This window comes from Nylanderia fulva, unplaced genomic scaffold, assembly GCF_048542155.1.
Source record: "Nylanderia fulva isolate GAGA-0341 unplaced genomic scaffold, ASM4854215v1 Scaffold74, whole genome shotgun sequence".
Taxonomy (NCBI): Eukaryota; Metazoa; Arthropoda; class Insecta; order Hymenoptera; family Formicidae; genus Nylanderia; species Nylanderia fulva.
The window spans coordinates 108,204-124,387 of NW_028190851.1; the positions used below are offsets into that span (position 1 = coordinate 108,204).

Below are 16,184 nucleotides of genomic sequence, written 5' to 3' on the forward strand. Positions count from 1 at the left end.
CGTTGCAATGTTGCAAGTTGCAATGCAACATTATAAAGACATTGCAGAGATATAGGTGCACAAAATTTCAGCACACTTGTAGCAACATGACATTAATATTTCGGAAATATTACATGTAATCCAAATTCTATATACATATATATATACCCAGCAAACACCAAGTTACAGCTATATAATTGTTAGTTGTAATTTCCCACTCAAAAATATAATACGTGTATTCCCATACAGCACACAAGTTTGCAGCAATATTGCAACAACATTGCAATATTGTACATTGCATAGCAATATTGCAGAAATATTATATAGGCATGAATTTGCAATATAGTTTATACAACGTTGCAGCAACATTTTAAAAATATTATGAAAATAAAATTTACACAAAAAATATTAGGTAATATTACATAATATACATATAGTAATATTACATATATATTTTATTGCATTATTGCTGCAATGTTATAGAACAATATTTCTGAAAGCGGTTGCTGCAATCTTTGCTGCAAACGTTATTCTCGACATAGTCGGAAAGAAACATAATTCGACCAACAATAATAAAGATCAACAATAAAGACGAGCAGCAATAACAATAACAGAGCCGATTTCCTACAAAAACAAACAAATATACCGAAAGTCATCATTATTGCTGAATTAAGGAATTCAGCCAGATAAACCTCCTAACCGCTAAGGAAAGAAGAGCGTAAATTCTCACGATGGCTCAGGGCCGCTACCCCAAAAGGCACTGAACTCACCCCGAACAGCAGAGAGCAAAAATCATCACGTTGCGGTCCAGTAAAATTGAACAAAAAACTAATTTTACGCGCACCTCTTGAATCTACACAGTCCAGGAACCCAAATAATAGAGCCGTTCCTTATAAAAAGCACGCAAATAGCGCATAAGAAAATTATCGCGAGTCAAAACAAATTTAAGGGGCTCGTCGCTTCTAATTACGGTTTTGCCCCTAATCACGGTAGGCCGGCGATAAGCGATACGATGCAGTAATTGGCCACGCGTTCTCGCATCCCCTCTCGCGCAAGATTGATAAACTCTGCTATCAACTCGGAGCTAAACAAATAGATCCTTAATTCTCGTGTCGCTCGTCCTAAAGTCCAGACGTGACCACCTCCCTAAACCTTTATAGATGAGTTGGCGATATCGTATCCAGGAGCTGTCGAAGATTTTATCGAAGAAGCTACCCGTGTTGTAAGTCATTAATTATACGTTCTTTGATAAATTTTTGTGTTTGCGTGAACTCAGTTAAGGGGATCCGAAACGCTGTTCTGTTTTATCGATAAAACATAATTATTGTGCACCTTTTCCTTTTTATTGATTGAATAAAGAAATTAAATTAAGAAATTAAAAATTTTTTTTGTTCTTAACATAAAATACGATAAGTTCACGCTTTGTTTTTATATGTACTTTAATCGTGGAAAAGCATTTTTTATTGTATTCAATTAATAAAAAAAGGATGCACAAAAATAATGTTTTATCGATCGAACTTTTTTACGCATCCTTTTCTCTTAATTGGTTGAATAAAATAAGAAGTGCTTTCCTGTGATTAAAGTATATATAGAAACAAAGCGCGGATCTGTCGATTTTATGTTAAGAACAAATAAAATTTTTAAGTTTCGTCAATTTTAAGTCTTACATTAGTCATATTACGTCAAAAAATGACATTCATGGATATAACATATCGACGTCATTTTCGGATCTTATGAGACCTAATTACATAATTTTCTTATCATATTGTCTACTTTCTTAACATATTGTTAGGAAAGAATGAAAACGTCAAAGATAATTAAAGTAAATTAAAACAATAAAAATATAAGTTAACGCTCGTGTAAAATTTAAAATTAATAAAACATAAATAATAGGCCAAATAAACGAGCAAAAATAATTTAGATGCAAGGATAATTAAAAATTATTTATTTACAATATAAATGTAGACGTTTCGACCTTACTAGGTCTTTATCAATACAATCACAAAACCGCAAGTATAAAATTATAAAATATAATAAAGAAATTTAAACATAATCTCGCAAACTGCGTAAAGACGAACTTCGATTATCATTCGATTTAATTACAATGATTGAAACAACTATTCTTAGATGTCTTATGTTTAAGACCATCTCTCAAATAAATGCACGGAGCCCAAATTCGTCGTTGAACAGCGCAAACAGTCTGCTCCGGCATCTTCGCGAGATGAGTCCCATTTTTCAATCCTTTTTTCAAAATAGATATGTTAAAAGGATTCTAATGAAGAACACTCGGAAAATATAAATTTGTATTAACTTACATATTGATGTTATGTGTTGGTTGTTGCGACTCAGCAATTCAGAGGAATAATGCGTGTCCTTGTTATATCATAGCCTGTTTATATAGTCAATAGTGTTGTCAGTAGTTAAAGGTTAATTTGTTTTTTAAAAAAGTGTCAGATAATTCTTGTAAAATGTAAAAATAACAGCTTTCAAGAGATTCGATGTCTTTCTTTAAATTTATACTATTTTTATGTTCTTTTATGTATAACATTTCAGACATAAGTCTTTTATTGTAGTTGATTTTGTGATCTAATATTTCAGTCCCTTCCCAATCAAAAGTGTGCTTATACATATTTTAAATAATAAGCACACTTTTGATTGGGAAGGGACTGAAATATTAGATCACAAAATCTGAGGAGATAGCCCCTACCTGAGGAGATATTCCCGTGGACGGATTAAAATGGCCCACCCTGTATATATATATATATATATATATATATATATATATACAGGGTGAGCCATTTTAATCAACGCATGTAAATATCTCGTATAATAAGCAAGATGGAAAAACATGTTTTGAACAAAAGTTTTTTGACTAAGAGGGGAACATAAAATGATGTTATTGATTTGACCTTGTATAATCACTTAAAGGCCACGTAAAGGTCACCTTCAATTTCCTTCAAATGGAACCTGCTATTTTTATATGGCAATTATTAACCGGGCTTTATTATAACTTTACACCAAGATCGTGTTCTTGCTCTTTGTCCATTTGTTACTCTTTAATTATTATTTACTGAGCGTAACTAGTAAAAAGCGTGTAAAAAATTATTTTATGCTTCCTCAACACATTATTTCGCTATAATTAGAATAATTTTTCAATTATGATTTCCTGTTTTCTCATAGAGAAAGCTTAACTTGCGCATTGCCCGATTATAATTTAATTTCACTCATTAAGAAAGTTTTTAAATTATGTGTGTATGGCAATGTGCAAGTTGCCTTGCACATCAACCTAATCTAATAATCATTGATCATAAACGCGATTCTTAAAACATTATACATATAGCAGTTGTCTAAATAAGAATTACGAAAACTTTTTCGCCAAGGATATCTTTTAGTCAAAGCGTTTAGTTGAAGGAAAGAAGACTTAAAGATGCGATTTATATAACCGAATTGAGATACGTGTAAGCTTGATTTATATAATGGCTTAAAGATAAATGGATTACGGCTCAATGTCCTCTGTGCTTTTCCAGCAAACGATCACCTTTATGTCGCAGCATAATGATAAACCCAGCAACGCATACGTGTAACAAGGTCCTCACTAAGGACAACGTCTTCGTGAACCTGCGTAAGATAGAGTACATGTACGGGCCACTGAATACCAGAGCACTGGAGCTCGAGAAGGAGCTGCAGAAAGTAAGGCTGTAAAATCAGAAACTGATGAGAGGATATAAAAGGACTTGGCATCAAATAATAGGATTTTAACTTTCGATGGAACTAGCTGTTTTTTTTCATATATTGGCTTATGCCCTGCTGAACAAAAAATGTAATGGCCTCAAAGCTAAATATTGGGCAGTTACAATCCGTTAAACTACTCCTAAAGTCCGAAAAAGTTTTCGTATTTAACTGGCTGTAAATCACCCAAATAGCACCATGTCCAAAATTGGTAAATAAGACACTATTAAGAAATATTTAAGATATCTTTAAGATATCTTATGACATGATATCCGAAAAACATCTTAAAAACATCTTAAAGATGTTTTATGTATCAATTTTGGATATGATGCTGTCTAAGCAGTAACTGTCTATTATTTATCTTTGAGTCTATTACATTTTTATTTAGTAGATCGTAAGCTACAACATATGAGAAAATCAGCTGATCTTAGATCAAGATTTAATTTTATGATTAGTACGGGATTTTGGAACTTATATAAAATCCTCTAAAATTGAATTCCGATAAAATCAGCTGATTTTCTTACGTGTTATAACTTGTGACTTGCTGAACAAAAATTATAATAAACACAAAACTAAATAATAGATAGTTACAGCGTCAAACATATTTTTTCTTAAATGTACACATAACCATCAATTCATGTGACTATTTACTATTTACTATATTTTATTGCAATTTGAAAATTCTATTCTAATTTAAAACAGCACTTTTCCAAATAAAATTTCAATCGGTCTTTTTCTCAACAAGTCTTTTAAAGTTCGTCAAAATTTAGAATTAAATAATATCTGCACTTTCTTCTCGTAGAGCGCCAAGAAACCTTTCAATGAGGTGATCAAAGTGAACTCGGGCGACGCTCACGCGATGGGCCAGCAGCCCATCACATTTCTACGACAGGTGCTGACTCTGACAGTCTTGCCAAATCTGTTGGACGATCCAAGTTACCCGGAAGACGCGAAAGAACGCGCCCGAACAGTCCTCAACGGCTGCAAGGGTGGAAGCGTGGGCTCGTATTCGGAATCGGCTGGCATCGAGGTGATCCGAAAGCATGTCGCGAACTACATCCAACAACGCGACGGTGGTATTCCTTGCGACTATCGCGACATTATCTTGTCAAATGGCGCTTCTGACATTATCAAGGTGTGCGCAGATTTTAAGTTTTGCTACTATTTTTCAATATTAACCCCTTAAAAGGATCCTAATCTAGATAGCACCATGTCCAAAATTGGTGCATAAGATATCTTTAAGATGTTTTTAAGATATATTTGGGATATTATATGATAAAATTTCTTAAAGATGTCTTATATAAAGATTTCTTAATAATGTCTTATGCACTAATTTTAGACATGGTGCTACTGGGAAACGCCGTCCTGTTTTATTGATAAAACATAATTTTTTAGCATCCTTTTCTTTTTATTGAATAGAATAATAAATGTTTTTCCACGATTAAATTATATATAAAAACAAAGCGTAACCTACCGATTTTATGTTAAAAACTAAAAAAATTTTATAATTAAAAAATTAATTTTTTGTTCTTAATATAAAATCAATAGGTTCGCGCTTTGTTTTTATATGTATACTTCAATCGTGGAAAAGTATTTTTATTTAAATTTAAAGTGTAAGACAAGCAATAAGAGCCAAATCGCGGATGACAGTGCGTTATCCCAACGAAATTAAAATTTTTTTCCGTTGAAATTAAATACCTGTGCACAAGGCACCAAATTTTACTTGATCAAGGCCAAGATTTAAAATTGGAATAATCTCTACAAGAGATTTAATTCCATACATCCCCTCTTCCTTCCTAAGGAAATAAATGCGAGAGAAAAATATAGATCCAAAAGTCGCTGAATCGGGAATCAAACCCGAGATCTTTCGCTTACCGGGCGACTGCTCTTCCACAATCTACAACTCTAACGGAAAAAAATTTTAGTTTCGTTGGGATAACGCACTGTCATCCGCGATTTGGCTCTTATTGCCTGTTTTACACTTTAAATTTATATTTATATTACAGAGCATTTTTATTATTCTACTCAATTAATAAGAAAAAAAGGGTGCGCAAAAATGAAATTTTATCGATAAAACAGGCGTTTAGGATCTCCTGTACTGCATCTTGTTTTTCTGCATTGTCTTTTTTTAATCTGATTTTCAATTTTCTTCTTCAGTCATTTCTGAAATTATTCAATGAAGTAATCGACGAGAAACCATCCGGCGTACTGGTCCCAATTCCGCAATATTATCTATACTCGGCAACTTTAGCAGAATTTGGTCTCGCGCAGATCGAATACTACCTCAACGAAGACAACAAGTGGTCGTTGGAAGTTGATGAATTAGAACGAGCACTTGAGGAGGCAAAAGACACTTGCAATCCACGAGTATTAGTGGTGATCAATCCTGGTAACCCAACCGGCCATGTACTTACACGCGCGAACATCGAAAATGTCATTCGCTTCGCCCACAAGAATCACCTGTTTCTGCTAGCGGACGAAGTTTATCAACACAATGTATATGATAAAAAGTACGCGTTTCATTCCTTCAAGAAGGTCATGACAGAGATGGGCGAACCTTATTCCAAAATGGAACTCGCATCATTTATGTCCGTTTCGAAAGGTAAAAAAAATGAAATCACTAGAATCGTTAACAATAACATTAGATTGACAATTTAAGGAGAATTCTGTTTTAAGGAAAATTCTGTTTTAAGGAGAATTCTGTTCTAACGCTTGCGAGTTTGTCAATTATATTGCAAAAGGAATGCTGATTATGTTTGTTTTATTGATAAATATTATTTTTATTTAATTATTTATCGGCTATACAGAATGAAAAATCCTTTACTAGAATTAAAGTATTCATAATAATAAATCTGGGCTATTATATATATATATATATATATATATATATATATATATATATGTACATATAAAAAACCAAGAAAGTTAAATAATATATATGATTACAGTTTTCTTATCGATTAGATTAGGTTGACTTAATGCAAAAGATCATCAAAATGTTTTATATATAATATATACATATATATATATATATATATATATATATATATATATAATATTAAAAATTTGCAATAATTAAAAAAATCAAAAATAAAAAAAATTAAAATTTAAAAAATTAAAAAAATATATAAAAATTAACTATTAAAAAAAATTAAAAAATAAAAAATTTTCTTAAAATAAAAAATTAAAAAAACTTAGCACTGCTAAACTTTAATTGAAGAACATTGAAGCAAAGAAATACATTAATTTTAACATATTGTTTGTTTAATTTCGCAGTGCTAAGTTTTTTTAATTTTTTAATTTAAAAAAAATTTTTATTTTTTATTTTTTTTTAATATTTAATTTTTATATATTTAAAAAAATTTTTTTAATTTTAATTTTTTTAATTATTGTAAATATTTAATATTTTTTGTAGGATGTAGGCAATTAAAAAATTATTTTATATAATCTTTTTGGTTAATTAAAAAATAAAATTAAAATATTTTAAAGTTTTTATTTTTACTTAGCATAATTTTTTTATATTATTAATTTTTGTAAGATAAATTTTTACAGGGACATTACGTGGACTTAGCACCTTTTTTTTACCTTTTTTTAAAAAGGTAATTTTTTTAGGGATATCACTCTTTTTTGTACTATACATTTATTTTTTTTAATTTCTAATTTTTAATATTTATCTACATAAATTATATAAAAAATAATAAAAAGTTTATATACGTAAATATTTGGTATGAGTATAATTATATCATGCAACAAAACCTCAGAAACAGGTTATAATAACGCAAAAAGAATTTGTATTACACGTACAGGCAAAGTGGCACTTTGTGTGCGTGTTTTCTGTGCGAAAGCGGCCGATTTCCCACGCCGCCATCTAGCGGCGACGCGGTGAGTGAATAAGCCGCATTTAAAGCCATTGCCTACAGCTGAGTCACGTTTAAAGTCATTGCCCACGGCTTCAGCCACGGCTGAATGCCATGGGCAATGACTTTGAACACGGCTATTTCCGCACCTTGCCGCCGCAAGATGGCGGCGTGCGATCGGCCATCTCGCGCACAGAAAACGCGCCTTCGACTCGTGCGTCCACCTCCCGCACTCGTGACCAATTGTCAACTTTCCGCACTTGATACACAATATACTATTATAGATGTAAAACATATTACCATTGTTATATACATAAAGAATAAAATATAATTTTTTCAAATATGTATATAATCAAATATATTTAATTAAATATACAAAAAATATGTATATATGGTATATATATCAAAAGTGGTCGACGATGATAAAGACGACGACGACGAAGACATTTCTTACTTGAAATTTTCACGATAGAGACTTTATACATGATTTCTCTGTTTTTATAGCACGTTAGCGTAAAAATAAAAACACTTTCATTATATAACTGAGACCCAATTTTTCGATTAAGACTATTTAGAACTCGATCCGTTCAGCAGTTATATGAGAACTGAAAATATCGAGTACTCTCAACTGCCTGACTCGCGTAAAGAGACACGGCGTGTCTTTTTCTTTCTTTTCCGGACTTAGCACAAGACACTACCATATCTCTTGATGTATAGTAATCCAGATTTGTAATTATAAATACTTTAATTCTATAGTAAAGAATTTTTCATTTTATATAGTCAATACATAAAACAGACATAGTCAGCATCCCCTTTTAAATTTCAAAATATATATTTCTCAGGAAATTTAAGAACTAAAAAATATCTGGCTTTCAGGATACATAGCCGAGTGCGGGATTCGCGGTGGATATAGCGAGATCATCAATATGGATCCGGATGTGATGGACGTGTTGCTAAACTCGGTTTCTACGACGCTGTGCCCGAGCGTTCTCGGTCAGGTTGTGCTGTTTGTCCTGGCGAATCCGCCGCAACCAAACGAGCCATCGTACAAGAAATTTCAAAAAGAGAAGAAAGAGATCATACAGTCTCTGACGGAGAGATCACGGCTAATCGTCGATATGCTCAACAGTATTCCAGGATGCAAGGTGATGTAATCCCAAGGAGAACAGAAAAGTCAAAATAATGTCAATTTGACGTCATATTGACTAAATTTATGTCATTTTTTGTCAATATTTAGTCAATATGTCGTCAAATTGACATCATTTTGACTTTCTGTTCTCCTTGGGATCTTATTGCAAAACTACCCTAAAGATCGCACTTAAACTCTCACGGAAAAGTACACTCAGATTTAGTTTTAGTCGTAAAAAAGAACCAAAAAACACCAAAAAACTTCCAAAGTTGAGTATAATTTTGGATCACTAATTAAAGAATAATCTTTAATTAATAGAGTTAATTTATGGTTAACCATAAAAACAGTTTGAAAATAAGGATCTCCAAATAAAAATAATACCTAAAGTGAGATTAAACCTCATATTCAAATGTTTTCAATTTTCCCAGTGATAAGAGTCAACTTCGAACTTACTCATCATTAAGAGATAATCCCTATCTATACCTCTCATTAAAGTTAAACTTACTTAAATTAAACCAATTAATTTACATCAAACTTAATGGTCAACGCTCAATGTATACCCAAATTAAAATGTTAAACCACTAAAATTTACTGACAAGCACTCAACCTATGCTTCAATTAGAATGTTAATATTTAAATTATAAGGTTGAAGATTAAATCTTAAAATTAATACCCAAATTGGAGTGTTAACAATTAAAGTTGAGTATATATTTTTTTATAGGGGTAGTTTTACATTCTTATAATATTTTTACCTTTTTAGACCAATTCAGGACTGGGCTCCATGTTTGTGTTCCCACGTTTTGACCTGCCACTAAAGGCGATCGAGACAGCGAGAGCAAAAGACCAGGAACCGGACCTCTTCTATGCAATAAAGCTACTGGAAAACACTGGAATCTGCGTGATTCCGGGCTCGCGTTTTGGTCAAAAATCCGGCACATATCACTTCCGGACTACAATACTGCCGCAAAAAGAGAAGTTGAAGACGATGCTTGAAGCGTTGAAACAATTTCACATCAAGTTTCTCAAGGAATACAGCTAAATCTCCTGATAGAGAAGGTACGAAGGAATGGATTAACGAGAACGAGGGGATTATATGTATATACATATATTTGCGTTAAAGATTAATTTTTACAGTTTAAACGTGGCAAATCTAAAATATATTTTAATGTTATAATTATAATAAGTTATTATTATGAACTACTGTTATAAAGTTGTTATTAAATTGTATAGAGAGTATGTGATGGAAATCAAAATTTATTGAATGTAAATCACATTTTAAAGATTCACAAATATCATAATTTATAAATATTTGTAAATATCGTCATAATTATTGTCGTGTCAATTATGATATATATATATTATACAACAGAATATTATGAATGTTATATATACATTTATATTTTACTATGAGACTTATATTTTTTCTTTCTCATTTTTATAGATGTTGTTATTCATTTTCAACAATAACGATATTTTTTACTTTTATGCTATTATTTTCTTGTTTGACGCATTACGGAAAAAATAAGTATTAAAAAAATAATAATAATAAAAGAATGCTAAGTGCACGCACTATATATGAAATAGTTTTACATAAAAAAATGTTATTTTTAAATTATTGTAAAAAATATATAATATATATTTATATTATTGTAAAAAACCTGTTGTACAAAATAATCAATTAATACTCTTCAAAATAAATATGATATCAAATAAATAAAAATTTATGTTTTTAAAAAATTTATTTTATATATCATGTGTGTGTTGTATATGTGTAACGTGTGAGATATACAATATGACTTTTTATATTATTATTTTCTTCATGCTAATATATAATAATGATAATTATAGAATGATGTTGGAACAATTTATTATTGATAAGAGAGAATGTTTTTTTATTCTATAAAAAAGTTCCTATATAATTCCTATATATTACCCTCCAATTCTCGTAATTTATGTATATACAATATATATATGTACTTATTGTTAAATCAGTTTCTTTCGCAATACTTCAGATAATTAATAAGAGATATCAATTTGCCAGTTGCATTTTTGTACAATTATTCTTTAGATAAAAGACGAAAAAACGCGTAAAGTAGAGATGTCAAAGAAAAGAGTAAAATGGAAAAAAGATACAGAAAGTATATAGTTAAGACGAATACATACTGGCTCTATATAAAATCGCAATATACAGGATGTCCCACAACGTGATGTCCACACTGAAACTATGTATTCTTGATGTCATTCTAAGTCAAAAAGTCTTAATACACATATGTCCTTAAGTCGATGTTTTAAAGTTACAATAAAAAAACAAAATTGCATAAAATAGAATAAGTATTATTTATTGAACGATAATATTAAATAATAATTAACTACTTTATAAACTGTGCGGTAAAGCAAGTTATAGCGCTTTTGTCGCACTTGTGCGGTAAAGTACAGTAGGAATCAAAAATAAGTAGTCAGTATTGAAATGTCATAAATTAAAAATTTATTTTGTGCAACCGGCGCGCAAAAAATCGCCCTTTCCGCACATGATAGAATTTTAGGAAGGGCTCCCTTTCCACGCACCGGTCACACAAAATATCGTAGCCAACATGTGCGGGTCATAAATCGGCCGATCGTGCGGATTGTCACACTCGGCTTTGCCTCGTGCGCCAAACTTCCGCACTCTCGGCCGATTTACGATCCCCTGCACTTGTTAGCTAATATACTATTATAAAGTAATACACTAGTAATATAATGTAACGCATATATTTTAAAAATATTATAAAATAGATGAACAAAATACTTTACATTAACAAAAATATTGCATTTTATCTTACTGCAGTTTATTTCTGTAATTTGATCATTTTTCATAAATAAGTAGTTAAATGACGAAAAGAGTCAAAAGTTTTATAACACAAGTCAAATGTTCTAAAACAAAATTCAAAAGTTTTATAACATAAATAAAAAAGTTTTATAATATTATTAATTTATAATTAATAACGTGTTGGATCTCTCTTTGCTTTTATCAGAATCTCTAAACACCGCGGCATAAAATCAACTAATGTTTTTAAAACATTTTATTTGATCTTACTCCATTCCTCAAGTAAAGCTGCTCTGTATACTTTAATTTTATTTAATTTTTATTTAATGTCTCTTAGATTCTGAACAACCTAAATCTAATTCGTTGATCACAAACTCGATTGTTAAAAAGTACAGCACCAAGAATTACTAAAACTTGGCATATTTTCGTCAAAGACCTATCTTTCAAAGTCAAAGTGTTCAGTTGACAGAAAGATGACTTATGATCAGAATTGAGTCATGTGTATGCCTTATCTATGTGACGAGTTAAAGATGACCGGACGGCAGACTGGCGTCCTCTACTCCAGCAAACGATCATTTATGTCACAACATATGGTGGTGAACATAGCAATGGGTCCATTTGATAAGGTTCTCACCGAGGACAACATCTTCGTGAACCTGCGGAAAATGGAATATGCGGTACGCGGGTCACTGTATATCAGGGCGATGGAGATTGAGAAGGAGTTACAGAAAGTAAGGTCATCTGAAGTCGGAAACTGAAAGAAAAAAAATAAACACCAGCGTGTGCAACATTATTATTACTCCATCACTAGTTCCGATTAATTTGTTTTCGAATACGGAAAGACAAACAAATGCATTAGAACGTACGGTGATACAATATAGTTGCACATACAATAAATATAAATTGAATGAGAGAATGTAAATTAGAAATAGAAAGAGAGCGAGAGGGAATGCGCTGTCAGTGACAGATAGGAAGTTGTCATGGTGAAACACCAAGTGTCAATGTTATGGAAATAATTACTAATTGGGCCTCTCTCTCTCTCTTTCACACACACAAATATTATTGTTCAATCAATTAAATTGGCTAAAGTATTACTGTTATTGCAACTTTTAAAAATTCTATTCTAGTTTAAAACAATATTTTCCTCATGCAATTTTAACCACTCTTCTTTTCAATAAGTTTCTGAAAGTTCAGTCATCAAAATATAAAATTGTGATTAAATATCTGTAGTTTCTTCTTGTAGGGCGTCAAGAAACCTTTAGGTAATCCGAAAGCATGTCGAAAACTACATCCAACAACGCGACGGCGATATTCCTTACGACTACCGCAATATCATCCTGTCAAATGATGCTACTGACGGTATCAAGGTACACGCGGATTTTAAGTTTTGCTACTAGTAGTAGTAATAGTACTAGTAGTAGTAGCAGTAACAGTAGCAGTAGCAGTAGCAGCAGTAGTAGCAGTAGCAGTAGCAGTAGCGGTAACAGTAGAAGTAGCAGTAGCAGTAGTAATAGTAGCAATAGTAGTAGTAGTAGTAGTAGTAGTAGTAGTAGTAGTAGTAGTAGTAGTAGTAGTAGTAGTAGTAGTAGTAGTAGTAGCAGTAGTAATAGTAGTAGTAGCAGTAGTAGTAGTAGCAGTAATAGTAGTAGTAGTAGTAGCAGCAGTAGTAGCAGCAGTAGTAGTAGCTAGTTAAGTCTGAATTTCCTCTTCAGTCATTCCTGAACCTGTTCAACAAAATAATAGATAACAAATCATCTGGTGTGCTACTTCCGATTCCGCAATATCCTCTGTACTCGGCGACCTTGGCGGAATTTGGTCTCGCGCAAATCGGATACTATCTCGACGAAGACAACAAGTGGTCGCTGGAAATTAATGAGTTGCAACGAGTATTTGATGAGACCAAAGGCACGTGCAATCCACGGGTATTGGTGATGATCAAGCCTGGTAACCCAACCGGCCAAGTACTTACCCGCGAAAACATCGAAAATATCATACGCTTCGCCCACAAGAATCACCTGTTTCTGTTAGCGGACGAAGTTTACCAGGACAATGTATATGATAAAGACAGCGCATTTTATTTCTTCAAGAAAGTTGTGACGAAAATGGGCGAGCCGTATTCCAAAATAGAGCTTGCGTCGTTTATGTCTATCTCGAAAGGTAAGAAAAAAAATATAAAATCAGAATCGTTAACACAATAATTAAAATATATAAGATTGAAACTAACAATCTCTAAATGCTCTACTAAAAATTAAAATAATTAGAATCATTATATGATTTGGCTATAAGAGTATTAGCGTATATGGTGCGACGCAAAGAATTTTTTTATACTTATCAATTCATTTAATTATCTAGATTTAATTAAAAAAAATTACAAATATAACATAGCGTTTCGGCTTCTTTTTGGATCTTCTTCAGCGCAACATTATAGATATTTAATAAGCATAGAATTAAGATTAACGGTCGGACGGAAAATCAATAATTAAAACATTGGACTTTGGCTATTTAAGGATTCCGTTTGAAACTATACTTGAGTTTGTTAATTTCATTGCAAAGGTTTGCAATCTTAACTGCAATTTAATTAAATGACATATATTAAATTTAAAGCTTGATTCAGAAATAATTCTCGAGAAATTTCAGAGTTAAAATATATCGTTTTTAGGATGTATAGGCGAGTGCGAGATTCGCGGTGGATATGCCGAGATCATCAACATGGATCCGAAGGTGATGAAGGTTTTGTTGAAATCAATTTCCACGATGCTGTGTCCGAGCGTGCTCAGCCAAGTCGTGATGGATGTCGTGGTGAATCAGCCGCAGCCAAACGAGCCATCGTATGAAAAATTTCAGAAAGAGAGGAAAGAAATCCTGCAGTCTCTGACGGAAAAATCGCAGCTAGTTGTCGATATAATCAACAATATTCCGGGATACAAGGTGATATTTTTCTGCGAAACCACTTATCTAAAAATCACGCTTTAACTCTTATCGAAAAATATTCTCCATTTTGATAATTGTAGAAAAAGATACTAAAAGAAACCCCTTAAAGTTAAAAGAAATCCTAAACGCTGTTCTGTTTTATCGATAAAACATTTTTGCGCACCCTTTTCTTTTTATTGGTCGAATAGAATTAAAAATGCTTTTCACGATTAAAGTACATTTAGAAACAAAGCGTGAACCTACCAATTTTATGTTATTGTACATACAGAACATATTTTTAAATTAAAGAATTAAAAATATTTTGTTCTTTAATTATGGAAAAATATTATTAATTTTATTTAATCAATAAAAAGGAAAGGGTGCGCCAAAATGTTTTTATTTCTTTTAATGAAGTTTCTACAATCATATAATATTCAAAACAAAGTGATAAATATAAGGCCAACTTATCGAGCTGAATATTCGAGATGTTCAGTCAACTACCATTTATTACATGTATAAATTATAAAACTACAGTCATTATATTAAAACTAACGCAAATTACAATCATTCTATAAACGTTTCGACCGCACGCGGTCTTCTTCAGTATAATTATTGAAATATAAATTCTTACAATTCACATAATATCGAAATTTAATTATAGTTATTTATATTTCAATAATTATACTGAAGAAGACCGCGTGCGGTCGAAACGTTTATAGAATGATTGTAATTTGCGTTAGTTTTAATATAATGACTGTAGTTTTATAATTTATACATGTAATAAATGGTAGTTGACTGAACATCTCGAATATTCAGCTCGATAAGTTGGCCTTATATTTATCACTTTGTTTTCAATATACGAGCGACAATTGTATTAATTTACATATAATATTCCTTTCTTTTTTAGGCCAATCCAGCAATGGGTGCAATGTACGTGTTCCCACGCTTTGACCTGCCACCGAAGGCGATCGAGACGGCGCGAGCGAAAGGCCAAGAACCGGACTTCTACACATTCAAGTTGCTAGAAAACACTGGAATCTACTTGAATCCTGGCTTGAGTTTGCGTCAAAAATCCGGCACATATCACTTCCGAACTACAATATTGCCGCAAAAAGAAAAAATAAAGACGATGCTCGAAGCATTAAAAAAATTTCACATTAAATTTCTCAAGGAATACAGCTGAATCCTTATTCGGTAAACTCTCGGTAGAGAAAGTGATCATTACGAAGGCATGGATTAATGGAGGAACGATTGTCTAGCGAATTGTATGTAAGTATAATTTATCCATGCGTGTGGCGAACAATAAAATATATTTTTATTGTTATTAGTAAGTCATTATTGAAAATTACTGTTATAGTTGTTATTAAATTGTATGTAGAGCGATAAATATCAAAATTTATTAAATGTAAATCACATTGTTTTTTTCAATTGACGGTTCATATAAATATTTATAATATTGTAATTTGTAATAATTATTATCGTGTCAATATAATATATATTATACAGCAGAAAAAAAGAAATGTTATACATATATTTTTCTCATTTTACATGGATCTGTATTTATTTATTTAAGATTATTAGTGATTTTTAAATTACTGTCAAAGTTCTACAAAATGTCAGTTAAAAAATTCTATAAAATAATCATGATATCAAAAATTGCATTAAATAAATAAAAATTTGTTTTTTAAAAATGTATTTATTTTATATATTATGATATATATGTATGATTTTTTTTATTTTTACTTTCTTTATTCTAATATAATAATATTAAACGTAG

General features: G+C 31.3%; 3 protein-coding genes across 3 annotated transcripts; all 3 read left to right on the forward strand.

Moving 5' to 3' along the window:
- The first annotated feature begins 441 nt into the window (after positions 1-441).
- Positions 442-10,254, forward strand: LOC146720223 (alanine aminotransferase 2-like). The gene is made up of 6 exons (XM_085488907.1): positions 442-1,201; positions 3,507-3,669; positions 4,511-4,843; positions 5,866-6,310; positions 8,442-8,710; positions 9,455-10,254. The coding sequence occupies exons 1-6, from the start codon at positions 1,140-1,142 to the stop codon at positions 9,731-9,733; spliced, it is 1,551 nt and encodes a 516-aa protein (XP_085345033.1). The 5' UTR covers positions 442-1,139; the 3' UTR covers positions 9,734-10,254.
- Positions 10,255-12,027: 1,773 nt separating this feature from the next.
- LOC146720224 (alanine aminotransferase 2-like) lies at positions 12,028-13,305 on the forward strand. Its single transcript, XM_085488905.1, has 3 exons — positions 12,028-12,228; positions 12,741-12,864; positions 13,241-13,305. The coding sequence occupies exons 1-2, from the start codon at positions 12,028-12,030 to the stop codon at positions 12,843-12,845; spliced, it is 306 nt and encodes a 101-aa protein (XP_085345031.1). The 3' UTR covers positions 12,846-12,864; positions 13,241-13,305.
- LOC114944971 (alanine aminotransferase 2-like) lies at positions 12,845-15,945 on the forward strand. Its single transcript, XM_085488906.1, has 4 exons — positions 12,845-13,037; positions 13,187-13,654; positions 14,157-14,425; positions 15,315-15,945. Exons 1-4 carry the CDS (start codon positions 12,845-12,847, stop codon positions 15,588-15,590), a joined length of 1,206 nt encoding a protein of 401 aa, XP_085345032.1. The 3' UTR covers positions 15,591-15,945.
- Positions 15,946-16,184: the final 239 nt, after the last annotated feature.

What these genes read in the sequence shown, in the direction of transcription:
- LOC146720223 (XM_085488907.1), top strand. Translation starts at nt 1,140, where the DNA reads ATGAGTTGGCGATATCGTATCCAGGAGCTGTCGAAGATTTTATCGAAG. An exon ending in ATTTATGTCCGTTTCGAAAG is followed by an intron (nt 6,311 to 8,441) that starts GTAAAAAAAATG and finishes TCTGGCTTTCAG; the next exon opens with GATACATAGCCGAGTGCGGG. An exon ending in ACAGTATTCCAGGATGCAAG is followed by an intron (nt 8,711 to 9,454) that starts GTGATGTAATCC and finishes TTACCTTTTTAG; the next exon opens with ACCAATTCAGGACTGGGCTC.
- LOC146720224 (XM_085488905.1), top strand. Translation starts at nt 12,028, where the DNA reads ATGACCGGACGGCAGACTGGCGTCCTCTACTCCAGCAAACGATCATTT. An exon ending in TTGAGAAGGAGTTACAGAAA is followed by an intron (nt 12,229 to 12,740) that starts GTAAGGTCATCT and finishes TTCTTCTTGTAG; the next exon opens with GGCGTCAAGAAACCTTTAGG.
- LOC114944971 (XM_085488906.1), top strand. Translation starts at nt 12,845, where the DNA reads ATGCTACTGACGGTATCAAGGTACACGCGGATTTTAAGTTTTGCTACT. An exon ending in GTTTATGTCTATCTCGAAAG is followed by an intron (nt 13,655 to 14,156) that starts GTAAGAAAAAAA and finishes TATCGTTTTTAG; the next exon opens with GATGTATAGGCGAGTGCGAG. An exon ending in ACAATATTCCGGGATACAAG is followed by an intron (nt 14,426 to 15,314) that starts GTGATATTTTTC and finishes TTTCTTTTTTAG; the next exon opens with GCCAATCCAGCAATGGGTGC.